Raw genomic sequence first — 26,908 nt, 5'->3', positions numbered from 1 at the left:
ATATAAACCAACAATGTATCAGGGTTTCCTTTTCTCCACATTCTTGCCAACATTTATCTTTTGACTGTTTGATAATAGTCATTCTAAAAGTTGTGAGGTGAAATGGTGATTTTGATTTGCATATCCCTGATTGGTGATGTTGAGCACCTCATCACATAGCTTTTAGCCACTGGTATGTCTTCTTCTTTAGAGAAATATTTATTGGGTCCTTTGTCTATTTTTTAATTGGATTCGTTTGTTGTTTGTTTTTTGTTATGAGTTGTAGGAGTTCCTAGTATTGTGAATATTAATCTCTTATCAAATACATGGTTTGAAAACTTTTTTTTTTTTTTTTTTTTTGAGACATAGTCTCGCTCTGTCACCCAGGCTGAGTGCAGTGGACTGCAAGCTCCATCTCCCGGGTTCACGCCATTCTCCAGCCTCAGCCTCCTGAGTAGCTAGGACTACAGGCCCCCGCCACCACGCCTGGCTACTTTTTTGTGTTTTTGGTAAAGACGGGGTTTCACTGTGTTAGCCAGGATGGTCTCGATCTCTTGACCTCATGATCTGCCTGCCTCAGCCTCCCAAAGGGCTGGGATTACAGGCGTGAGCCACTGCACCTGGCAAAAACATATTCTTTCATTCTATAGATTGCCATTTCACTCGGGATTGCTTTCTTTGCTGCAAGAAAGCTTTTTAATTTGATGTAATCTTGCTTGTTTATTTTTGCCTGTGTTTTGGCATCATATCCAAAAACTCATTGCCAAGACCAAAGTCAAGGAGCCTTTTCCCTGTTTTCTTCCAGTTTTACTGGTTCATGTCTTTGAGTGTTTAATCAATTTTTGAGTTGATTTCCTGGTACTTATGATATATGGATTAAACAGTTTTTTTCTTTTTTCATGTGCACATCCAGTTTGGCTAACATAATTTATTGAAAAGACTGTTATTTTCCATTTTATATTCTTGGCATTTTTGTCAAAAATTAGTTGACTGTACATGCACGGGTTTATTTTGGGGTCTCTATTCTGTTCCATTGGCTCACGTCTTTTTATGCCAGAATGACTTTTTTTTTTTTTTTTTTTGTTTTTTTTTTTTTTGGAGACAGGATCTACCTCTGTCACCCAGGCTGTAGTGCAGTGACATGATCATGGTTTACTGCAGCCTCAACCTCTCAGGCTCAAGTGATACTCCCACCTCAGCCTCACAAGTAGCTGGGACTAAGGCATGTGGCACTACACCTGGCTAATTTACAAAAAAACTTTTTTTGTAGAGTTGGGATCTCAGGTCTCAATATGTTGCTCAGGCTGATCTCAAACTCCTGGGCTCAAGTGTTCCTTCCACCTTAGCCTCCCGAAGTATGATGCTTTTTTGATTACTCTATTTGTTATAGCTTTATAAAATTATTTGAAACCAGGAAAAGTTATGACTTCTGCTTTGTTCTTTTTGGTCAAGTTTGCTTTGGCTTCTCAGGTCTTCTGTGGTACCTTTTGAATTTAAGTATTGCTTTTTCTGTTTCTGTGAAAAATATTATTGACATTTTAGTGGGATTGCATGGAATATGTATATTCCTTTGAGTAGTATGGATAGTTTAACAGCATTAGGTAGTCTAAGCCATGAACATGGTTTGAAAAGAAATAATGGTCACAAACTCAAATGAACACTTTTTTCCTGCCCAGGAACTCCAGTACACTTTCCTAGGGTATACACTTTCCAACTCACCAAAATGCCTGTTTCGCACTTCTCCCCAGCCTCATGTTTATCAAGGAAACAGCAGCAATCAGACAAGAACCTGGCATCATCCCATCACCAAATTTACCAGCCTTCCTGAATCTGGACCCATACATTTAACCTTGCCTCCACTTGTCCCCTGGATTCCAGCACCTCCCTTCTTCTCAATGATCTCTCTCTTACAGTTGTCCCTCCCTCTTTTCCATTGGTATTTTACCCCTCTGCCACATCAGCCATAGCAGCATAGTCACTTGGCCTGGTAACTACAATCTTTTGTAAAAACCATGTCTTGATCACATATCTCCCTCTAGGAACAGCCCTATTCCTCTGCTGCCATTATAAGCAAAACTTTTTAATTGGATTGTCTCTACTTCTTCACCTCCCTCTCAACTCACTCAATTTGGGCTTATGGAAATCACCATTTCACTGAATCTATGTCCAGAGAGATTAGTACCTTCTTCAACCTCCCAAAAGCATTTATAACAAGTGATGATTCTACATCTTCAGGTGTGTTCTCCTCTTAATTTCTGTACTGCAACAGTGTTCTACTTTCCCTCTCACCCATGGCTGCTGTCTCTCAGTCTTATTTGCTAACCTCTCTTCTGCTAGACCTCTAACTGTTGGAGTTTCCAAAATCCTAATCTTGTGACCCATTTTCTTTTGTATCTTTACCCTCTGCCTAAATCAGGTGTCCCTAACCTTTTCTGAGTCCCTTTGGAAGTCAAGTGAAGGCTATGAACTCTTTCTCAGAATATTAAGTTTAAGTACACCAAATAAAATTTGTAGAATTATATAGGAAACAAATTATATTAAAATTATAGTTATCAAATATTTCAAAATAAATGCATGATGTCCATTTTTATCAACACAAAAATAAGACAATATATTTTATATACAAGTAACTTTAAAATTTTACCTTATTCTTAAAAATCAGGGTAAAGTTGTTTCTTAACTTGGATAAGAACATTACACTGTGGGGTTGTGATTGACAGGACAACATGCTTGTTATTGTTATGCAGGATATGTTGTCAATTTCAAATTTTTTGTTTTAAGGTTTATAAGTATTGAAACTCTTGATTAGTTAAGGTGTGTGTGTGTGTGTGTAGCAAAAAGGATGTTTTAGTTCATTTGGGCTGCTATAACAAAATAGCACAGACTGGGTGGTTTATAAATAACAGAAATTTATTACTTACAAACAGGAATTTGTTTCTTACAGTTCTGAAGGCTGGGAAGTTGGTGATCAAGGTGCCAGTGATTTAGTGTCTGATGAATGCCATCTTCTGGTTCATAGAAAGAGTCTTTCCACTGCATCCTCACATGGTGGCAGGCGTGAATGAGTTCCTTTGAGCCTATTTCATAAGGACACTAATCCCATTCATGAGGGCTTTCCATGACATAATCACCTTTCAAGAGCCCCCACCTCCTAACAGCATAACTTTGGTATACCATCACTTTCAACACATAAATTTAGGGAGGATACAAACATTTAGATCATAGCATTAAATTAAAGTTTTTTAAGCTCATTTTACAAGGCCAAGATAAGCTTGCCTCAAAAGATATTAGAATCCTCAAAGATTTTTTGAGTTAAATCCTACCTATAATGTTTTTGAGCCTAAGAGCAAAGATTATAGACTAGGACAATGCTTTCAATACAGTTTATATCAGAAAGGAAAGGATTCTGGATCCATGGTTCAACTTTAATACAATTAAGATAGAAGTAACTTCCAAAAGGCTACTAAACAGTTTCCAGATATTTATAGATGTCTGTTTTCAAAGAAATGGATAGTTAGCTAGGGGTAAAACATTTCAGAGTTTGGCAAGGATGTCAGTTTCTATTTTGATCTTCCAAATAAGCTACATATTCTGGAAAGATTATAATATTATTTAAAGTAGAAAGCCTAATGAACTTGAAAATTTTAGCCCATCCATGTGGCTAAAAATAATTGCCAGATAAGCCAACCCATGCATCAATAGATTTTTTTTGAAGTATTCTGAATGCAGAATTTCTTTTCTTTAAGAAAAATTAAGTAGTTGCCCTTAAACAAGCTCTTAAATCGTACCCCTCACCCCCAAAATGAATTCACATTTTTGTGATCAATAGATTTTCAACAAAAATGCCAAGAACACATGATGAGAAAGGGCAGTGTCTTCCAAAAATAGGGCTGGGAAAACTGGATATCCACAAGCAGGTGAATCCAATTAGGCCTTCATCTCATACCATAAACCAAAATCGACTACAATAAAGATTTAAATGTAAGACCTGAAACCATAAAACCACTAGAAAAAAAATATTGGGGAAAAGCTTCATGACATTGGTGTGGGCAATACTTTTTTTTTTTTTTTTTTTTTGGATATAATTCTAAAAGCACAGGCAACAGAAAAAAAATAGACAAATGGGCTAACATCAAGCTAAAAAGCTTCTTCACAGCAAAGGAAACATCAACAGAGTGGAGAGACTGTCTATTAAGTTGAAGAATATATTTGCAAACCATATATCTGATAAGGGGTTAATATCCAAAATATATATGGAACTCTTATAACTCAACAGTAAGAAAACAAATAACCAGATTAAAAATAACAAAGGACTTAAGTGGACATTTCCGCAAAGAAGATATACAAACGGCCAACAGGTATACAGCAAGGTGGTCAACATTGAGCCAGTATAGGAAAGAAACTCGGTCCTGGCAGTTAAGAGACACAGTAACCAAGACCCCCTCACCGCCACTCCATAGACCTCAAATGTCCAGGCATTTCCCTGCCCTACCTTCTTGCCTCCCTTAACAAGCTGACCCAAGTCAGGGAGTAGAAAGCTGCCTCCTCCTAACTTAGCTGTCCTGGCTGAATCCCTAACCATAAAAAGAAGAAACTGACCATTTGTATAAAAAGAAACTGACCATTTATATAGAAAGACATTTCAGCGATGTCCTCCATGGTTCCTGAAGTGAGACTCTGGCATTCCCAGTAATAAACAGACCAGATTCAGCCAACTGAAGATAAGATGAATGAATTCCAGCACTGACCTTTCATGAAGTTTTTCCTTGTTATAATCTCATTATAATACTGAAAATCACACCCAGGGGTGGGGATTTGACATGCTAATGAGACATACGACACATGAAGAAATATGTTATCAAACTGGGCAGGTGCTAAAAGTTTCCTGCCTCTATATGCCTACACATAGCTCCTTTTCTCACCTTAGCTCCCTTAGAATGACAACAGCCAAGCCTTTTGGGGAGCTGGCACTGAGATCCGTTTTCTGTACATTTCTCCTTTGCTTTGTGTGAGCTGGAAGCCTATTAAAATCTTGCCTAAGAAAAATTTCTGTTTGGCCTGGTGTTCATTTCTACTTACTTGAGAGCCAAGAACTCAGAGTCTGAGCTGCAGTAAAAACATCACTAATCATCAGGGAAATGCAAATAAAACCACAATTACATATTACCTCACACTTGTGAGAATGGCTATAATAAAAAAGATAAAAGATAACAACTGTTAACAAGAATCTGGAGTAAAAGGAATCCTGGTGCACTGTTAGTAGCAATGTAATTCAGTACAGCCATTAAGGAAAATGGTATGGAAGTTCCTCAAAAAATTAAAAATGGAACTATCATATGATCCAGAAATCCTACTTCTGGGTAAGTATTCAAAGGAATTGAAATAAGGATTTCTAAGATACATCTGAACTCCCATGTGCATTGCAGCATTATTCACAATAGCCAAGATACAGAATTAATGTAAGTGTACATCAGTAAATGAATGAAGAAAATATGGTATGTATACAAAAGGGAATACTTTTTCAGCCATTAAAAATAGTAAAAAACTGTGATTTGCAACAACAGGGATGAACGTGGAGGACATTATGTTAAGTGAAATAAGCCAGGCACAGAAAGAGAAATATTGCATGATATCACTTATATGTGGAATGCAAAAAGGTCGAACTCATGGAAACAGAGAGTAGAATGTTGGTTACCAGAAGTTGGAGGTGAGGGGCTTTGGGAGATGTTGGTCAATAGATATGACATTTCAGTTAGACCAGAGGAATAATTTCAAGAGATCTATTGTACAACATGGTGACTACAGTTCATAGCAACATATTGTATACTTGGAAATCGATAAGAAAGAGTTCAAGTGTTCTCACCACACACGCACACACTCACACGTAATAAATAAATAACTCCTGCACCCTTGGAAATCAGTGAACTTCTATTTGATAAAATGTACTTTATATTTTGGTTGCCCTATTTCTTGATCATTTTTTAAAACATGCAATAATTCAGAGGGTACTTTAAATAATGTCAATGACTTCTATGTTTGGTGACAAAGCTTCTCTCAGGATTGTAAAAACAGCCTTTATTCCTATTGCATGTCTATGTAAAAAACAAGTAATGACAGCATGAGGTGCTTTCATTATTACTAAGGTAACAATACCAGATGTATTGAAAAGCATTGTTAGAACCAATTAAGAGTATATAATGCTTTAATTTTTCCAATCAATGTTTTATTTGGAAGAAGAATATAAAACAAAGCAGAACAATAAAAGAATTTTTTACCTTTCCCAAAATGTCACCAGCCTTGTTAGCCTCCAAAAGAGACTCACAAAATCAGAATTTTGTCAGATGCAATACTGAAGGGCAATGGTGAGAGCATCAATCCTTTGATGGCTCATTTTAATAGTAAGGTATTTCAATAATTCTAGAATGTATCAACACACTGTATCAAGCACCTCTTCTAGATTTCTCCTCTATTTCTGGGCAAAAACCAGCTTGAGCATCTCCAGTGCACATGACTGAACTGAAGTCTCTCCAACTTTATAGGATCTTAAGTAAAAGAATTTTACTAAATGGAGAATTCATGTTTTCAAAGTGTCCTAGCTTTTACACCTTGAGATTGTTCTTGCATAACAAAAATCTACTATTGGCAAGACATTGTATTTTATTTTATTTTATTTTATTTTATTTTATTTTTTGTATTTTTTAGTAGAGACGGGGTTTCACTGTGTCAGCCAGGATGGTCTCCATCTCCTGACCTTGTGATGCGCCCGTCTCGGCCTCCCAAGCCAAGACATTTTATAAATAAGGACACTGTGGCCTTGGTGTCCCACCACATTTATGCAAGTGAAACTGTAACCCAGTCTTCATCATCATTCTTCTCTTCAATGTAAACTGAAATAGGTTCTGTCAAATGTATAAGAAATAATGATAAAATAAAACATTCGATTCAAGTGACATTTTGAAACTCTATATTACAAGCCTTAAGGCTTTTAAGCAATTTGATAAATGTCATAGAAACAAGTAATTTGGCTGTCAATTAAGCAAATTATAGGATATTCAAGAAATTTGTAAGACAAGTGAAATAAGACAAGTTTTTTTTTTTCAATTTGTTCATTTTTTTAACACTTTTTATTACTTTAACCCTCAAGTAGATACAAGGTTTCAGCAGGAGTCCAGAAGCCATGCTCTTCTAGGAGAGTGAATAGTTTCGAGCATGGAATTTCATGACTTTTTGTGTCTGTGCCTTACTACAAATAATCATTCTCATTTCTGATATTCATAATTTTCTCACAGTTATTTTTAAAATACACACTATATTCATGAAGGAGTAATCACAAATACCCATTTTATGACACACCAAATACAAAAAGGAATTTGAAGGAAATAAAAAAGTAAATGAAGGAAATATTGACACTTACAGAAGGTACCAAACTTTGTAAAACCTTTGTTACTGCACAACACGTTAGCAGTAATGAATGACTTTAACACGCTCCAGTAATTGTCTCAAAAGTCAAATATGTTCGACATTACCTGGGCCATGTAGCTCCATGCAAATTTGTCAATGGAGAGTTAATGATTTTTATTTGAACCGTCCCGTATTTGCACACTTAAGCAATTAAAAACCTTCCATCTCCTTCCTGACATTAAGCAACAAGGTTACATTGTTTGTTGTCTTCCTTGTGTTAGTATTTTCTGTCTAGCATCTATTAGTTTTGAACATGCTATATATTTCACTAATTTTTGTGTTTATTATCTATCTCCACCAAGAATGTAAGCTCCACGAGGGCGGGGAGTTTCCTTAATCACTGCCATTTTCTTAATGCCTAGAATTCTGAACATATGTTAAAGGCATACTATTGTTTTCCAAGTACCTCATTTTGTTCACCATCTTTCACTAATAGGTCTAGTTTTGAAATTAGGCCCTGAATTGAGTGATACATTCACAATTAAATTCCTTATTCCCTCTAGTTCTGCAAGAGTTTCTATCAATCCCTTATCATTTTCTTATTGTTTTTAAGTCAAGGGACCAATATGTTTAAAAGCAGTCTCTTTTTTCACCATATGAGCCAGTAGAACAGGCTACATAATTTGTGAGGTCTCATGCAAAATGAAAACGGGAAGTCCCTTGTTCAAAAATATTAAGAATCTCAAGATGACAGCAAAGTATTAAACCGAGTATGGGCCCTATGAGATGGCACAGGTCACACCCACTATCCTGGCCCTTTAGGCAGGGTTTTGTTAGAGCTAGATTTTTGAAAACCTACAAAAGAAACACGGGGTTTAATGATTAGGATTCTACTTTCATGTTTTCTCATTTCCATGATGAGTCTGTGTTGCAAGACAGGTTTGAAGATTGTAAAAATGGACACTATTTAAATCATAAATTACATCAACTCCATAACTGCTTTTTCTGGTTCCAAGTTGACCTTTTGGTTATATGAATTTCCATCTAGTTACAATTATTTATTGGGACACTATCCCATCCAATTATTTTAATAATAACACTATCCCATCCAATTATTTTAAGACCAAAATTCTCACTGGTGTGATCTTTTTTAGGACATTTATTTATCATATAAATAAGCACTACTTAAAGGGAAAAATCAATTAAAGATGTTCATTCATTCAACAAAAGTTTATTAAAAATTTATATATGCAAATTATGGGCTTTTTTTTTAAGACATTATAAGACAAGAAAGAAGGCTAATTTACCAGAAATCAACTTTCCTGAAGCTAATTAGTCCAATGATCATTTTGCTGAATGACTAATTTGCTAAATTTGCCGACTTGGATGACTGCGGTTTAATAACAGTATTTATCAGCTTTAATATGATTGCTTAATATGAGTGACTAATGGTAATACACCTAGAAAAAAATTACATATTCATATAATATTGAATACATATGTATGTATATAATATGTATACCTAATACATATTTTATATATACTTAACTTATTCTAAGAAGACTAAGTGTGAAAGAAAGTGAAGCTATCTGAAAGAAACTAGTATAATGAACCATGCAATTAGTATGTGTTAAGTCAAAAAATAAAATAGGACACAATAAAAGTAGCCATATTATATTTTGAATGTTGCATGTCATTTGCTGGTTGATATACTATCTAAAAATTTGGTGAAAAAAATCTTTTAAAAGTTTGGCAAAACGGAAGTCAACATAAAAAATCTGAAGTGCTTTATTATACACTCGATATTTAGACAAGTTTTTCTCTTTGTCATAAATTATATGAATTCTATCTAGAGGAAAGTCTGTCTAATTTAATGGTTTCTCATTAAAAATTACAACTCCAGTGTATAATATGGTTAGGATTCCCGACCCCCAGGCCATGGACTGTTACCATGGTGAAGTATATACTGTTACATACTTTACCTTTATAGGCACAATTTTCAGTAGCTGATGACTTGGAGAGAGATTCCAAAAATTTATGAGATGAATATAACTAGATAACAAAATTATTTACTTTTATTTTTCGGTTCTTTTTTTCTTTCTTTCCTTCTTTCTTTCTTTCTTTCTTTCTTTCTTTCTTTTTTTTTTTTTTTTTTTTTTTTGGACACAAAGTCAGTCTTTGTCTCTCAGGCTGAAGTGCAATGGTGCCATCATGGCCCAGTGCAGCTTCGACCTCTCAGACTCAAGTGATCTGCTCACCTCAGCCTCTTGAGTTTCTGGGACTACAGGCGTGCACCACCATGCATGACTAATTTTAAAAAATCATTTATTTATATTTAATTTTTTTAGAGATGAGGGGTCTCGCCTTGTTGCCCAGGCTGAAAATTATTTTCTTAACCCCACTGGACAGATATAAACTCCTCAAGAATAAGGGCCTAACTTTACTTATTTTAGGATTCTTTCTTCTATTTCTTCTCTCTTCCTTCCCAATTAGAGTTGTCAGATTTAGTAAACAAAAACATGGAAAACTGAGTTAAATTTGGATTTCAGATAAACTCTGAACAATTTTTAGTATACATATGTCCTAAATCTTGCTTGGACATACTTAAAACTGGAAAAAAAAATTTGTAACTTATCTTAAATTCAAATTTACCTGGGTGGCCTGTATTTTATCTGTCAACCTTACTCCCAACCTCTACCTTTCCTCCATCCCCCAGTAAGTACTTAGAACAGACCCTGGAACACAGATGTCCTTGTACAATAGATGAATGAGTAGTTGGACAGTGACCTTGAACAAGGAGTTTACTAAAATAGGCAGCTTTTTCAAGAAGTTTAATAACAAGTAAACTAGAGAGTTTGCCTCAATTAAGAAGAGAAGAAAGGATTTTTGGTTTGTGTTTAGTTTTTTAGTAATAAATACTGTATATCTTTCTAGGAAAAGAGGAGAATGGGGAGAGTGATTTAATTAGAAGTGAGATAAGGGGGATATTGTTAGAATAATAATCAGTTTTCACCAAGAGTTCAAAGAGGGGATTGACCATGTCATGGAAGAAAAATACTTCTTTCCGAAAGAGAGGAACAAAAAGAAAGGAAGGAGGGAAGGAAGGGGGGGAGGAAGGGAGGGAGGGAGGGAGGGCGGGAAAGAAAGAATGAATGAAAGCAGGAAGGAAGGAAAGAAAGAGAAAGAAAGAAAATTTAAAAATTTCTACTTATAAAAATTTTTAAACTAATAAAAATGTGCAAAGGATCATACCTACACTTAAATTCAAACATTGTTTAAAATTTGCCAGCTTTTTTTTTCAGCAAAACTATTTTGAAGTACATTCCAGACATAAAGACACTACAACCCCAAATACCTCATCATGCGATTCCATCACTTGAAACCACACTTTGACTAAAGTATGATACCACTATTATACCTAATGAAATGAACACTTCTGTAATATCTTTCAATACTTGTTACTTAATCCATATTCACTTTCCCTAATTTGTTTTGCAAACGTCCTTCATAGTTTTATCATTATCATTATTATTACACACCAGGATCCAATAGAAGCTTATGTATTGCTATTTGGGTAATAATCTTTTAATATCTTTAAAAACACATAACATTTTTAAATGTAGAAACTGCAAACTAGGTGGGTGGAGCTTCTCACCTTTTTTTGTTGTTTGTTTTTGAGACAGAGTCTCACTATGTCGCCCAGGCTATAGTTCAAGGGTGCGATGTCGGCTCACTGCAACCTCTGCCTCCTGGGTTCAAGCAATTCTCCTACCTCAACCTCCCAAGTAGCTGGGATTACAAGGCATGTGCCACACCATCTGGCTAATTTTTGTATTTTTAGTAGAGATGGGGTTTCACCATGTCAGCCAGTCTGGTCTCGAACTCTTGACCTCAAGTGATCCTCCCACCTCGGCCTCCCAAAGTGGTGGAATTACAGGTGTGAGCCACTGTGTCCAGCCCCTTCTCACCTTTTAAAGAGTAGGGAGAGGTGGGCAATCAAGAGATCCTGAGGTTAGGATATTAACAACAGTGAGAGGATTTGGAATGAGCCCCCAGGGAGCATTCAGTGGGGAATAATAAACTGCCTTCTCCAGGGAGGTCAGAGACACCTGCTTTTCATTCCTCTGCTATCTGGCATTCCAGAAACAGGTCAGCAGTGCTGGACCTCCCTCCAAGCCAACAGTAAGCCCTGGCCCTCAGTCTACAGAACTGAGGGCAGTGGAGGGGATAAGAGAACTGGCTCTGGAGTCTCTCTGCTTGAGTCCTCACTCTGCACTTAGCTGTATGTCCCTGGGCAAGTCACCTAACATTTCTGTGCCTCAGTCTACTGCTTAGAAAAATGGGCGTGATGGTAACTATTGGAACTACTGTCTATAAAGTACTAGGCGCCGTGTTTGGGATAGGCTGAGAAATCAACAACTATTATGATTGTCAATTAAAGAGATAGCACAATCTCATATGAATGTGAAGGGGTAAAAACGCGTGGGGTTTGTGTATTAGGTGGATTTATAGGCCCATCTGGGGAGGATTAATGACTAAGGCAGACACGCAGATGAAAGTATGCAGGGAAAGAAAGAAAAAAGAAAAAACCAAAAAGAAAATAGAGGAGATCTAGGGAGACCTCAAGGACCATTGATTCCTTTCGCCAAACAGGAGTAAGGCCCTTCCACCTATGGGAACAGCCTTGGGAAGGCAGCAACCGGGTTTGAGAGTGGAGGTTTGATTATCATGGACTGGCTCGGGGCCGGATTGGTTCTCCCGCGAAGGTTCTAGGGTGTGTGTGTGTGTGTGTGTCCGCGCGCGCGTCAATCCCAGAGGCACAGCCCGACAGCCGGGGCGGGGCGGGGCGGGGCGGGCCATGGGAGGGCGGCCCAGTTCCCCAGCGCTCCCGGGGCAAAGCGGACGCGCCAGCGAGTCGCAGTCCCCAGAGTCGAGCTCCAGCACTAGCGCCAGCTGCGAGTGGAGGGCACCAGCTCCGCGGAACTGGCTTTTCAATGGGACACCTGTGGCTCCTGGGGATTTGGGGCCTCTGGGGACTGCTCCTGTGTGCAGCGGATCCCAGCACAGGTAACCCTTTGGGCAAGCTAGGGAGACAAGCAGGAGAGGCCCGCGTAGACACTACCCGTGCTCCCGGGGTCCTGGAAGAGGCGGGACCACCTGGCACCCGGCTGAGGCTGTGCGTGCGGTTGCATGACGATCCTGGGGACCAGGGGAGCTGGATGGCAGGCCTAGCAAACACAGACACACGCAGAGAGACAGAGACAAGGACACAGAGAAAGAGATTGCGAGAGATTGCCTTTAACTCACCAATGCTGCTACTAGAATGATGAAATGTCTCACCTGCACCCCCAAAGTGACACACGTGAAAGGAGACTGAAATTTGGCGGGGGAGTGGGGACTGGGAAGAGGCAACCTGAGTCCCTTTTTCTCCATTCTTCTTGGATCGCTTTTCTCACAAAAGAAAGGGCAACAACCCCCAGTAGGACGGGGATGGGCCTTCGTGGCAGGTGTCAGTCATTTCTAGGGGCAGCTGCCCCGTGTCTTCAGAGTAATACCCAGAAGAGCTCTGGGAAGAGACTGATAAGATAAGAAATTGGAGTTGTCTGTGGAGATAACAGGAGGATGAACCTGAGATAGGCGAGCAGAAGCACTGTCTGGAGATAGGATCCAGCTGCCCCGCTGGAGTTTCCTACTCTTGGCTGTGGGCTGCCCTGAGATATGAATGTGTGGGAGCAAGAACACCTTGGAGCTCTTGGCAAAAACAGAACCGAAGTACAGAGGCACTGGGTCTGGGGCCTTGGAACTGGTCTCCTTTATGTTAGAGAGCTTTTGCTACTATAGGTGAAGTCCACTGTAAATCTTTTTAAGACAGAACCGAACAAGCCAATCATAATTCCCTTAGCCTTTTTGTATACATCCATTTCGAGAAATTAATAATTTCTGTGGCCTTTCTTTGTATCATCACTTAAATTTTTCTACCTACTGTGAACATTTCTTTCGGGATTCCAGTAATTACTAGATCTGTACAGTGTAAGCAGAAAATAAACACCTCTATCCACTATGTAGCTTTGAGTTGTTTTAAAGAATTATTTGCAGTACTCCAAAGAAGCAGCTCACATAACCCTGTTTGCCCAGGCAGTTCCCTCTATCTAGAGCTATCTTTATCTTTCTGACGATGGGCCCAGTCTAATTCATATTTGCCCTCAAAAATGTGGAAAGGGCATGTCTTCTTTGTAGAAGCCAGTGCAACACAAGCAGTGTGGGTGAAATGCTCCTTGAGTCACCCATAGCCTCTATGCTCTCCTCTGTCTGTTGGTACTGTCTAACCTAGGCCCTTGGAAAGTTAGGACTGTTACACATTTCCGTATTTCTAGGAAGCTAACACAGTTTGTTGAATGAATTAGTGACCTTTATATTAAGAACTCACTATCATCAGGAGACTAGAAGGATCCCAGAAATTATCTTTCCTGAAGCCACACTCCCTCACGGAAAACAATTTCTTCTCAAAACCAACATTTCTCTTTGTACCTGGTCTAGTCTTTCAACCTACCTAGCATTACATTTCTTCTGTGCTCTTATAATGACCTATATCTTCTTGGTGTCTGCTGTTACGTGAGCTGTTAAGCATAGTTATAGATCTGCAGTTAGCAGAACACTACATGAAATTAAGGATTTAATACGTGTTTTATAATATGATAGGTAAGTGATAAAAATGATCACGTGTTAGTTTTGCTCTTGGTAGCACCTAAGATAGTGCTTTGCACAAAGCCAGTGGGTGTTAACTAAGTTAATGACTCTGTCAAGTCATTGGCAGAGCCAAAAATAAAACCTGGGTGAATTTTACTTTCAGTCCTGTAAACTTCACGATGTTTTCCTTGCAACCTTGTGGTATGTGTTACAAATGTTGATAACTGAAATGAAGAACTTGGTGATTTTACCTCTACTATATTTTAATATTTTTCAGATGGCTCTCAAATAATCCCCAAAGTCACAGAAATAATACCTAAATATGGCAGCATAAATGGAGCAACAAGGCTGACTATAAGAGGAGAAGGTATGGTTGCTTTTTTTTTTTTTTTTTTTTTTTTTTTTGCCAAGTTTGAGGTATTTTCAAGACTATTTCATATTTACAGTTTTATGGTTAAACAAACAAACAAACACCACTGGAGTTGTTTCTTCACTTGGCCAGAGTGGTAAAATTCTATCCTCTTTGATAGCTAGTGAAATCCACAAGAGTGTTTATCAACTTGATCATCTGAATTCTTATTATACTGGCTTGCTTAACATCAGGATCTGGATTAATGACTGAACTAAAAGGAATGCAATTAACCCAAGTCAGCAATTATTTGCTTTATTCTTCATGGGTCTAATGACATTTAATTTATTTTAAGATTAAATAAAACATTTGTGGGTGTTGGGTAGAATATTGATAAGAGAGTATAATAGAGAAATAGTATGTTAATGAAAGAGGAAAGGCAATAGAAAACAAAACTTTAGATTCCTTCTCCTGCCACCTAACCTCAGGCTTCATAAAGGTTTGAGTACCATATGTGGTTCCCCTTCTTCTTGCCTGGTCTTAGGATGAAACATAGAAGGCAATCAGTAAATATATTTAATGCATAGCTTTTCCAAGGGTTAAATAGAAATATGTGTTTCCTTCAGCCATAAGACCTTTGCAATATAAATGATACCAGTATTCAGATACTTAGGAATTTTTTAACAATAAGAAACATTTAAAAATATTAGCAAAATCTATTATTTGGTCTTCAAGAAATGAAAAGTTTTTATAGTTAATGGAGATATTTAATTATTTTGTCATATAATGTAATGTCTTTTAATGTTTCTGATTTCTGCAGAATTCAGTCTCTCAATGATATGCTTAAAATGGTTTATGCTTCCACATTATAAACAATATATTTTGGATTAAAATGTTACTTTTTAGAGTTAAGACCCATGAACAATGTAATTGTTAAAGATTATTTTAAAGATGGCTTTAACCATATGTTTCTTATATTGTAAATTGCTGATAAGATGGTATGCTTGAAAGTTATTGGGTTTTAAACAGAAATTCAAATGCCACGAGAGAAATGCTCACATTAAGAAAGAAGAAGGGCTGGGAGCGGTGGCTCACACCTGTAATTGCAGCACTTTCGGAGGCCGAGGTGGGCGGATCACGAGGTCAGGAGACCGAGACCATTGTGGCCAACATGGTATAACCCAGTCTCTACTAAAAATACAAAAATTAGCTGGACGTGGTGGTGCACGCCTGTAGTTGCAGCTACCCAGGAGGCTGAGGCAGGAGAATCGCTTAAACCCAGGAGGCAGAGGTTGCAGTGAGCTGAGATCGCACTCCAGCCTGGTGAGAGAGTGAGACTCCATCTCAAAGAAGAAGAAGAAAAAAAAGGAAAACACCCAGCCATTTTCTTCTGTTTCCAGACCTGAACATTTTCTGATCTAGGAACTATGGCTTGAATTTAAGCCCATAGACCCAGATCATCCCTAGTCTGACATAAAAAAAAACAAAACATTCTATTCTTTAGAAAGGTATCCTTTTAAATCTAGATAAAATGTAATCTTTTCTCTTGTGTGGACGTTCTGAGGCAACTAGGCTGAGGACTCTTAATTGTAAAGCCCAGAGTGTCATTTGGTAAATTTCTGCTTTTCTCATCAGTACCAGTTTCTGAATGTGTTTGGTATTGCAGATACTTACACCTCCCGATTTGTCTTACAGCCCCCTGCCTTAACTACATATTATAGATGACTAAAAATGTGTTCTCATATTTCTTTCTCAGAGGCTCAGTCTGAATACTGCCTTATAGAGGCAACGAATAGAATAGTGGTCATTGGGAACTGGGAGAAGAGGAAGTGGAGGAGGGGTATTGGTCAAAGGGTACAAAATTTCAGTTATGCAAAATGAATAAATCCTAGAGATCTACTGTACAGCATAGAGCATATAGTTAACAATACTGCATTGTACACTTAAATGTTTGCTAGGAGGGGAAATCTTGTAGCATATTCTTATCAAAAAACATTTTTAAATAAATAGGGCAGAAGGAAACTTTTGGAGGCAAGCGGTCTGTTTACGACCTTGCCTGTGGTTGTGACTTTTTTTTTTTTTTTTTTTTTTTTGAGATGGAGTTTCACTCTTGTCACCCAGGCTGGAGTACAGTGGCACGATCTTGGCTCACCACAACCTCCGCCTCCTGAGTTCAAGCAATTCTTCTGCCTCAGCCTTGAATTACAGGTGCCTGCCACCACATCCAGCTAATTTTTTGTATTTTTAGTAGAGATGGGGTTTCACTATGTTGGTCAGGCTGGTCTCAAACTCCTGACTTTGTGATCCACCTACCTCAGCCTCCCAAAGTGCTGGGATTACAGGCGTGAGCCACTGCACCCAGCGTGGTTATGGTTTTATGGGTATATACTTACATCCAAACTCAGAAAGTTGTATACATTAAACATATATAGCTTTTATATGTCAATCATAGCTCAATAAAGTGGTTTAAAATAAATTAATAGATGCTATTTAATATAGGCTTTTGGGTGCCCATAATATATACAGAATGATATCTACAAAATGATAATGAATTTGCAAAATGCACCAGAGCTTTTATAGCTACATAAATGAACTTAAAGTTTATTTGGAGGGACTATATTCATGAAAATCACCAGGGTTGTGTCTGATAGATTCTCTGTTTTTAGAATCGCATGCAGTGCTAATTTATCAATTACACAAGAACAAATTCTAAATGGAATTGTAAATTCTAGATGACTATCTAACTACTGGCTTCATACTACTTTTTAAAATGTTTTATTTTTGTAAAAGTCATTATAAAACAGTAAAATATTATAGAAATACTTGACTTAGAAAGTGAGTTCTCTGAAATTCTACCCAGTAGAAAGATCTACTGTTAACATTTTTGTGTATCCAAATGACTTTTGGCTATTTCCAAACATAGTATGATATTGACTTGTAAACATTTGCCACAGCATTACTTTGTTTAAAAGGCCATGGTTGTGTTGGGCACATTGGTCCGTGCCTGTAATCCCAGTGCTTTGGGAAGCTAAGGCAGGAGGATCACTTAAGGCCAGGAATTTGAGACTAGCCTGGGCAACCAGCCTGGGGAACATAGCAAGACCCTGTCTCTACAAACGAAACATTTAAAACATTAGTCCAGCATGATGGCCTGCATGCCTGTAGTCTTAGCTACTTGGGAGGCTAAGGCGAGAGGATTCCTTGAGGCCAGGAATTTAAGGCTGCAATGAGCAATGATTGTACCACTGCACTACAGCCTGGGTGATGGAGCGAAACCCTGCTTTAAAAACAAAACCCCACAAGACTATGCTTCAGGAGATATAGATACATAATTTTACTCTTATGATGCCCAAGGCAAAGTGTTTTGAACAATGGCACGATTCTAGAAATTACTATACCTTCTTCTGAGATGACTAATTTGATTAAGAGCATTATAATTTTGATAAGTTCTGGAGTGTTTGTAATTATATTGGCTTTGTTACTTTATAGTCATACTTTGTATTTCTCAATTGTCTTCTTTGATATTTATCATGTTTGTTTTTATTTTAAAAAATCAGTAAGAGGGGAGGAATAACATTTTACTTTTGGCTCCTTTTTCTAGCTATTTCCCTTATAATTTCTGGCACACACATTTTTGTTGAAGTGTTGAATTACATACTTTTAATAATGTTACAGAAAGCATATGGATTTTGGTTCAGTAGGACTGGCTTTCAATTCACCTTTGCCATTTCATATCATGTGACTGGGGCAAGTTACTTAGCTAAGCGTCAGCTTACTCATCAGTAAAAGGGACTATTAATTCCTACCTCTTCGGACTGTTTTGAATATTGAAAAGGATGATACATCTAAGGTACCCAGTATATATTATAAACTCTCTACATTAGAGCTATTTTTGTTTGTATTATTATTTGCATTTATGTTATAGGTCTGGTTTAATTCTTCAGGAGTTGTCTTCCATCTATCACACTGTATCTTTCTTTCCCATTGTTTTGAATGCTACAACTTTTAAGTAGGTTAATACATTTTCAACACTACGTTTTTTAACGAGAGAAAACAAAACAGCCTGCATTCTTCATGACAAGTGCTGGCTTTCATAACACTGCCATTTTCTGCGATAGCAGCCCAGGCGTGCCTTTTGGATTGCTGCTATCAGGAGACCCAGGTTTGCGTGCCTGGCAATTCCTGTCTCCAGTTTTTCTGCAAAATTAAAAAAAATACATCAACACGTCAGGAATTTCCACCCGAAGCCTCATCCTTTTCCATTTCCAGAGTACACTCAGCCTTTCCTGTAATCTTTGTGACTTGGAGTACTTCCAGAGGTGGTGTTTTTATCCTCAGTTATTTGTTTAGAATTATAATTTTTTTTTTTTTTTTGAGGTGGAGTTTTGCTCTTGTTGCCCAGGCTGGAGTGCGATGGCACAATTTCAACTTACTGCAACCTCCGCCTCCTGGGTTCAAGCAATTCTCCTGTCTCAGCCTCCCAAGTAGCAGGGGTTACAGGCACCTGCTACCACTCCTGGCTAATTTTTTGTATAGTAGAGATGGGGTTTCACCATGTTGGCCAGGTTGGTCTCAAACTCCTGACTTCAGGCGATACACTGGCCTCGGCCTCCCAAACTACTGGGATTACAGGTGTGAGCCACCACACCTGGCCTAGAATTATACTTTTAAGTTAAAATTTAAAAAAAGAAGACTCCTTTGTATTTCTTTTTAACTCTTTGGAATTAGTTTAAAAGTCAGAAATATTTATATACTTTTTAAAGCAATATTAATAACAGTATTTATGAATTATTGTTGATTTGGTTCATTGTTTTCCCATAGATTTTACTCCTAGGACTTCTTCACATATGCTGTATACATTTAACACTATAGTAACTCCTAAGCTGAAAATGACATCATCTTTTGTTGGCATTATTTTTCAGAATGGTAGTTGTCTTGAGAATGCTAAAGAACAGATACACGTTACTTATCATTGATGTGACACGTACCTGATAGGAATATATATATACACCACAAGTAAAACTTTCCATTCTTTAGTTGGTTGCCAGGAGCTCTTCTGTGTGTTCCAAACTGAATGCGAACACCAAAGATGAGAAAAGTTGCCAAAAGCTAAGAGTGGGTTTACATGTAACTTGCTTTGCAGTGTTTTCATGTCTTTTCACAGTTCCATTTTAGTAATAACTACCTTTCTAGATTCGAAATTGCAAAGCCAATGCAAATGTCTCTCACATGTGACTTTGGTATTTATATTGTACTTCAGCTTATGCTGGATGAGTTATTTGGTTAAGCTTAGAGGAATAAAATGATATTTATTAGACTCTCTACCCTTTATTGAGTTTCTGCTTACTTTTCCAACATATCAAAGAACGAACAGCCTAGGAGCTAAGAACATAAGGGATGGAGGAAGTCTACAGCCTGGGTTTGAATCCCGGCTACCCACTTACTGATTCTGTGTTATTTTATTTTATTATTTTATTATTTTTTTGAGACGGAGTCTCTCTCTGTCACTCAGGCTGGAGTGCAATGGCGTGATCTTGGCTCACCGCAAACTCTGCCTCCCAAGTTCAAGTGATTCTCCTGCTTCAGCCTCCTGAGTAGCTGGAATTACAGGCGGGCACCACTGCATCTGGCTAATTTTTATATTTTTAGTAGAGACAGGGTTTCACTGTGTTGGCCAGGCTGGTCTCAAATTCCTGACCTCAGGTGATCTGCTCGCCTTGGCTTCCCAAAGTGCTGGGATTACAGGCATGAGCCACCACACCCGGCCTCTGTGTTATATTTAAAAAGGGATACTAATGATTAACCTAAATCTCAGGATTTTGGTGATAAATAATAGGAGCATGTATCTATTGAGATCTTAGCAGATATCTTAATAAGCCAGGTCCATGTTAAACATTGTCTATAAATGATCCTTTATTATTCCTAACAATCCATTAAGTTAGATTATGGCCACTTTTCTGATGAGGAGACTAGGCTAAGAGGGGTTATATCTTGTCCAAGGTCATAATGGCAAGGGAGTGTTAGAGCTGGGATTCCAGGCCAGAAAGTCAAGGTCCAAAGCCTGGGCCCTTTCAATTAAACATCATGGGCTCCTGCTACATAGCTTTACCAGAACTGGTGGTGAGAGGCTTTGGTATCTGATGAACATCAGGCACAATGAAGTCCTGCTTCCAGACCTACAAGAAACCAGAAGTATTCATGTTGTCTAGCAGACCTTTGGGGAACACTGAAAATGCCCAATAATTTAAAAAGCAGTTGTACCACAGATATCTTCTGGCAACCCCAGTTCTGCCACCTCAACTATTAAAGGTTGTTGAAGATGAGCATATATTGTAGTAATGATTGTTTTGTTGAAACATTTTGAAAACTGCTAACACTGTAAGGTAACAAATATTTATCTTTTTATAACATTAGTATTATAAATGGAATATATTATAGCGCTATTTGTCATATTGTAAATAGTATTATACACGACATTTAAAGAGTTAAATCTACATCTCTGGGTTTACCATTTTTTTGTTTACTGATGATAAGTTTATTATTGTATTATGGGATGATATGGTCTGTAGATAATTACATTCTGAAATTTAAATAGCTTATAAATTTACAATGACATGGATACAAATTTGCTAGTGCAAAAGAAAAATTTTCATAGTTTCAAATATAATACTACTGCTTAATTTGCCTAAAGTAGAGTTTTACTGTTAAGAACCTGTGATAGGGAAAAATAATATTTAAAAATTTACATACTGTTAGAATTCAGAATTTAGGAATTTTAGATAGTGAAGTAATCTGGGCAAAAACTGTTTATTTCCTCATTTAACTTTATTCCAAAGCAGTATAATATATAAAATTCCATAGATGTGTGTAATTTACTTTGTGAACTAGAACAGTATAAGTACCTTTTTAACACTTTTATTAGGAGAACATTTAATTATAGGATTTAATCAATAGAACACTAAAGTCATTCATAGGTTTTATTTCTTGGGTTTATTCCAAAAGTGAATATTGTTTCAAAAATATAAAATATTCTTATGTGGCATACAAAGCTTAATCTATATTGAATTGCTTCCAAATGTGGTTTTGAATTTTCATATATTTATAGAAAGATTAAAGTAATTTTTGTCTCTATTTCACATTATCCTTTTGTCTCTTTCTGTTAGATATCCTATCAGCCTGCAAATATACTGTTATTCTTCCCACCTGAAAAAAAGTAAAAGAAAAATCATCAGCCTTCCCCTTGCTCCACACCCCTCTCCAGCTACCAACTCATTTATCTGCCCCTGTTTGTAATTAAACTCCAAAAAATGTTAGCAATATTTGTCCTTTTCACTTTGCTGTCTTCTGATCTTCTCTTGAACTCATGCCATTTATCCCATTATTTATCCCATTGTTCACTGAGACACCATCTTCACTGCTGCCCCTATTCTATTCTCAGAACAGGAGCTAGTGAATCTTAGACACTGTAAGTCACATGATGTCACTCCTCTGTTTCAAAGCCTGCAATTATTCCACACGCTTAAAAATAGCCTAAGCACCTTCATTTCTGGTCTCCTCTCCTATCATTTCTCTTCACTCATAATTCTTCAACCGCACTTGCTATTATCTGAATCCACACACGTGGTCCCACCACAGGGACTTGGCACGTCCTGTTCCTTCTACCAAAAATGCACTTCCCATAGATAGCCTCATGACTTGCTCCCTCTGAAAAACTTCCATGACTGTCTATAATACATACATCCTGAGTTCCACCTCACATCTTCATGGTATCACCTCTGACTTCAGTCATAAATGCTGCAAAGTGGCCCTAAGGCTCTTAAGTCACTTTTCACTGTCAGCCTCCCTGATAGGCAGAGCCATGATCAGTAGACACAGTTGGTAAGTTTGTAGGCAGGAAAAGTGATTTATGGTAAGAATGTACATGGGCTCCTGGGCAGTCAAAGAGGACTTCACTAGTTGGTTAGGAACTGAAGGGAACAGGATTGGAAGATCAGAAATTAGAATGTCTTAGAAAGAAGCATATGAAGGGACTCATAACGGTGAGCATAAACCATGCACATCTATGTGTCTTAAGTTAACTCCCACAAGAGAACATCCCCCACAGAGGAGATGGAATAAACAGATGGATTGGATGATTCATCCAGGAGCTTCTCTCCATGGCCACCACAGTGCTATTGCAGGGGGCCCATGAAGAATGGTCATGGGGTGTAGGCCTTGCATGGACCAACAGCATGGACTCCCTTTCACCCAGGCTAAACAACCTACAGCTATTGCTGAATAACTGAATTGCCAGCAGCAGAGACCAACACTGAGCTCTCAATAGGGTACCACTCCTCAAAAAGTCCACCCAGCTTCTCAGTGACAAGTTGATTACAGCACTTCCCTTCTCCCATGGAAAGAGCAGAGATTGATTGTAACTGGAACTGACACTCCAATTGCGGGCTTTGCTTCCTCTTTCCGCAGTTCTCTGTCAGCACCATCTTCTGAGAGCTTATAGAACCTGATATACTGCCATAGAATTCTATAAAATATTGCCTCAGAACAAGAAATGTATTTTATTTTATTTTATTTTTTTTTTTTGAGACGGAGTCTCGCTCTGTCGCCCAGGCTGGAGTGCAGTGGCCGGATCTCAGCTCACTGCAAGCTCCTCCTCCTGGGTTCACGCCTTTCTCCTGCCTCAGCCTCCCGAGTAGCTGGGACTACAGGCGCCCACCACCTCGCCCGGCTATTTTTTTGTATTTTTTTTAGTAGAGACGGGGTTTCACCGTGTTAGCCAGGATGGTCTCAATCTCCTGACCTCGTGATCCACCCGTCTCGGCCTCCCAAAGTGCTGGGATTACAGGCTTGAGCCACCGCGCCCGGCCAAGAAATGTATTTTATAGTGAAAATTTTGTGATACTGGGCACAAGACCAGGAAATCTGGCTTAGTAGAATGATGGGACAGCCTGTTAAAGCTGTGGCCAAGATGCCAACTTGGGGAAAAACATCCTGTTGGGTGGGATGGTATCCTCCACAACATGCATTGAACCAGTGACAGACATATGCTGTTGTTTTGTAATAGACAGATGCATAGAGCTGGAAATAAAGGGTTGCTTCCCTTCACTGTCACTTCCTGTTATCCAGAAATTGAATTTGTGCTTTCTGCCTTTGCAGCTTTACATTCTGCTGGATTTGTGGTCTTAGTTTCCAGGTAGAGAATGCTCCCATCATGGGTCACAATATGGATTCCACTGAACTGAAACTACCACCATTGCCTACTCAGTTTGAATTCATCAAACCTATTTGGTATATGACCAGAGCTAATCAGTTCTAATTATCATAAAGAAATAGGGTTGCTTTAACTTAATTGTAGTTAAGGAGGAGTAGGTCTGGAATTCAGGGTATTCATAGGGATATTTCTTGGCTTCATGTCCAGTGATTTCTGAGAACAGCCAATTGCAGAAACCACCACCTTACAAGGGCAAGGTAATTAGGGGCTCCTATTTCTCCAGGATGAACATTAGTGTCACCCCATTAGCTACAGTGCTGGCTGCAGGTAAGGGAAATCTACAATGGCTGATAGCAAGGGGACATGGTGAAAATTAATTATAGTTTTAGAAGTAGTTATATAGTAGTATAGCCTGTAGCTTGTCCCTCTAACCTTAACACAAGCTTGTCCCTCTTGTATTAAATCTTAGCAGAGATCTCAGCTGGCTACCTCTAACACTCTTGTATTAAATCTTAGCAGAGATCTCAGCTGGCTACCTCTAACACTCTTGTGTTAAATCTTAGTAGAGCTCTCAGCTGGCTACCTCTAACACTCTTGTATTAAATCTTAGTAGAGCTCTCAGCTGGCTACCATCTCAAAGACTTGGTGATGGATTGTGCTTCATATGTAGGCCATGAGTAGCTATGTGTGATATAGTGGATAGACTGAATCAGATGCCTTTTATACTCAGCTTTACATCCTCTCTTTCTTAACTCTAATTCTAGTTAGAGCTGTGGCAAATAGTTCCTTATGTACTTTGACTCAACTTATGCTTCCAGCTTCTTGTCTGAGTTCTAACACCATGTCTTTGTCAGTTATTCAAGGACTTGCCTAATGCAGTAACTCCAGACTTTGGAACTCATATACATATACCTATGTGCAGTGTGAAAGTGCCAAAAAAGTTATTTCCCCCAGAGAGAAGCCTCTACCAATGGGGACCAGATTTGATGAAGAAATGCTTCTTGCCATCGATTTTTTGATTTGGAAAGACATGCCATATGTTCCTTAGAAATTCCCAGCAACATTGAGCCCCAGTTGTCCTCAGCGGTGCCCAGCTTTTCTTTCCTCACATTTTGCTCTCTCTCATACCTAATAGCTCATTGCCCAAATAAATTATGTGCTGGCAAATCCTCACCTCAGATTTTGCTCTGTAGAAACTTAAAACAAAGACCTCATCCTTTATAAAATAGTGTTCTCCTCCTCTACTCTTTTTAGTCCTTTTAGCCTGCCCTTTTCATGGTACTTATCACCCCCAGATATAGAATCTGGTGCTATGTAGGCTCACGGTAGGCTCTCTGTAACCTCGGGCCTGTCATCCACAAATCGAACCAACTGTGAATGGGAAGTACAGTATTCACCAGATGTGGAATCTGGATGCTTGTCCTGCAGAGCTGACTACAGCACTTGAACATTTGTGAATTTTGTTATCCAAGGGGATGCTGGAACAAATCCCCATGAATGCTAAGAGATGACTCTATCTATCCTCCAGCAATACGTTTATGAGTAAATGAAATAAAGGCTAAATTTTGTGCTTTGAAAGAAGATTACAATCATAAGGATAAATATGAAATAGGTTCACTGCTTGCTTCAGTACTGTTTATGAAATCATTTACTGTATGATTTGATATCAGGTGACAACTGTTAGGTCTCTGAAGATAGAATACCAATAGTAATAATTAAATCTTCTTACTTTTCCAGGTTTTTCTCAAGCAAACCAGTTTAACTATGGAGTTGATAATGCTGAGTTGGGAAACAGTGTGCAATTAGTTTCTTCTTTCCAGTCAATTACTTGTGATGTAGAAAAAGACGCAAGTCATTCAACTCAAATTTCATGCTATACTAGGTCTGTTTTAAAGTATCTTTAATAAAATCGTTTTCATCATATCAGAAGTTATAGTTATGAATGTTAGTATTATAATAGTTTTATTACCCTGGCTATTATAAGTCATATTTTTCTGATGATAGGTTATTATTTTTCATTTTGTGATGTTTAGACTATTTTATGCCTTTATTATATTCAATTATAATTGGCATGATAAAAACATATTCTATATCTTTTCCCATGTTATTAGCGCTACTACCTTGTTGTCAAGCTTTTTTAGCAGATAAATGACTACTATTTAATTGTAGTGATGTGCCTTAAAATACCAAAATTATGCTTTTTCTGTTGCATTTGATTAATTTTGTTCAAAATATTCACATAGTCATTAAGATTAAAGATAATCATTTTGTATTGTGACATTTCAAGTGACATTTTCAAGTTCTTTACTATCAGCCCAAATTAATGTATGTTATTAGCAACTTAGGAAAAATCACTTAAAATTGCAACTTTCAATATTGACCTTAGAAACAGATAGCACATATTCTAGAGGATTTCGTTTATGTTAGGTTTGATGACTGTTCTTCACCAGGAAAAGCTTACTTAGGGGAAGCTTGATTAACTAGTACTTTTTAAGAAGCAAAGCATGGAATAACTGATTATACCAAGGTGATATGTTACTATTTTAAATGTTTATTATTGAATTTGTTGTTATTACATTTGTTGTCCTTTATAATACCACCAACGTGCATAGTCAGAATAAGCATTTGCCTGAAGTTCATGAGGTTAGAGTTTGCAATGAAGAGTTCAAGATGGAGATAATTTTTCCATAATATAGAATGGAACTTTACTAGATATCAGTTATGATGTTGGACACTTTCTGTCAAAAATGGCACGCAGTCTGGGGCAGTATTTTTCATTAATACTGTACACTAAATAAGAGAGGTATTGCATGTCTCATATATTCTTCATTTTCCTTATAGAGCAATGCCAGAAGATTCCTACGCTGTTAGAGTCAGTGTGGACGGGGTTCCTGTTACAGAAAATAACACCTGCAAAGGTCACATCAACAGCTGGGCATGTACCTTCAACGTATGTAGGAATCTTCTCTTCAATTTATATAGTTGATCTTGCTTTCCTTCTTGCAAAGCTGAATTTTTACTTTATAGTTTTACAGATTATCTATTTCCACATTTAAAAATACGTTAGCATGTAACAAAGGATAATTTCTCTCAATTTAAATTGTCTTCCATAGTAATTGAATGTCTGCTATTTCTGATTTATTTCCCCTTTTACTTTTATTATTAAATTAAACTTTCATACATCCAACATGTTTTCTTGTTCATATTTTCCCCTTTATCTCTACTTCTACTCAGTGTGATTCTCCCATTTCCTATTTTCATCGAAGTAACTACCTTTCCTTTCT

General features: G+C 37.7%; 2 protein-coding genes across 5 annotated transcripts in view; both read left to right on the top strand.

Annotated features, from left to right (window-relative positions):
- Positions 1 to 26,908, top strand: part of EBAG9 (estrogen receptor binding site associated antigen 9) — a 1,013,262-nt gene that overhangs the window by 799,699 nt on the left and 186,655 nt on the right. The gene's annotated exons all lie outside the window — the stretch shown is intronic.
- PKHD1L1 (PKHD1 like 1) overlaps positions 12,274 to 26,908 on the top strand; it is a 167,281-nt gene continuing 152,646 nt past the window's right edge. For 3 of the 4 annotated variants that reach the window (XM_050801376.1, XM_050801375.1, XM_050801374.1), the window contains exons 1-4: positions 12,274 to 12,447; positions 14,345 to 14,434; positions 25,362 to 25,506; positions 26,466 to 26,574. In XM_050801376.1, the coding sequence (XP_050657333.1) occupies positions 12,375 to 12,447; positions 14,345 to 14,434; positions 25,362 to 25,506; positions 26,466 to 26,574 (417 nt within the window). In that variant the 5' untranslated portion in view covers positions 12,274 to 12,374. Of the gene's footprint in view, positions 12,448 to 14,344; positions 14,435 to 25,361; positions 25,507 to 26,465; positions 26,575 to 26,908 lie in introns of those variants that run through there. The other variant, XM_050801377.1, reaches the window with a different exon arrangement.

Source organism: Macaca thibetana, chromosome 8 (genome assembly GCF_024542745.1).
Source record: "Macaca thibetana thibetana isolate TM-01 chromosome 8, ASM2454274v1, whole genome shotgun sequence".
Classification (NCBI taxonomy): domain Eukaryota; kingdom Metazoa; phylum Chordata; class Mammalia; order Primates; family Cercopithecidae; genus Macaca; species Macaca thibetana.
This window is presented reverse-complemented; position numbering and strand designations above follow the sequence as displayed.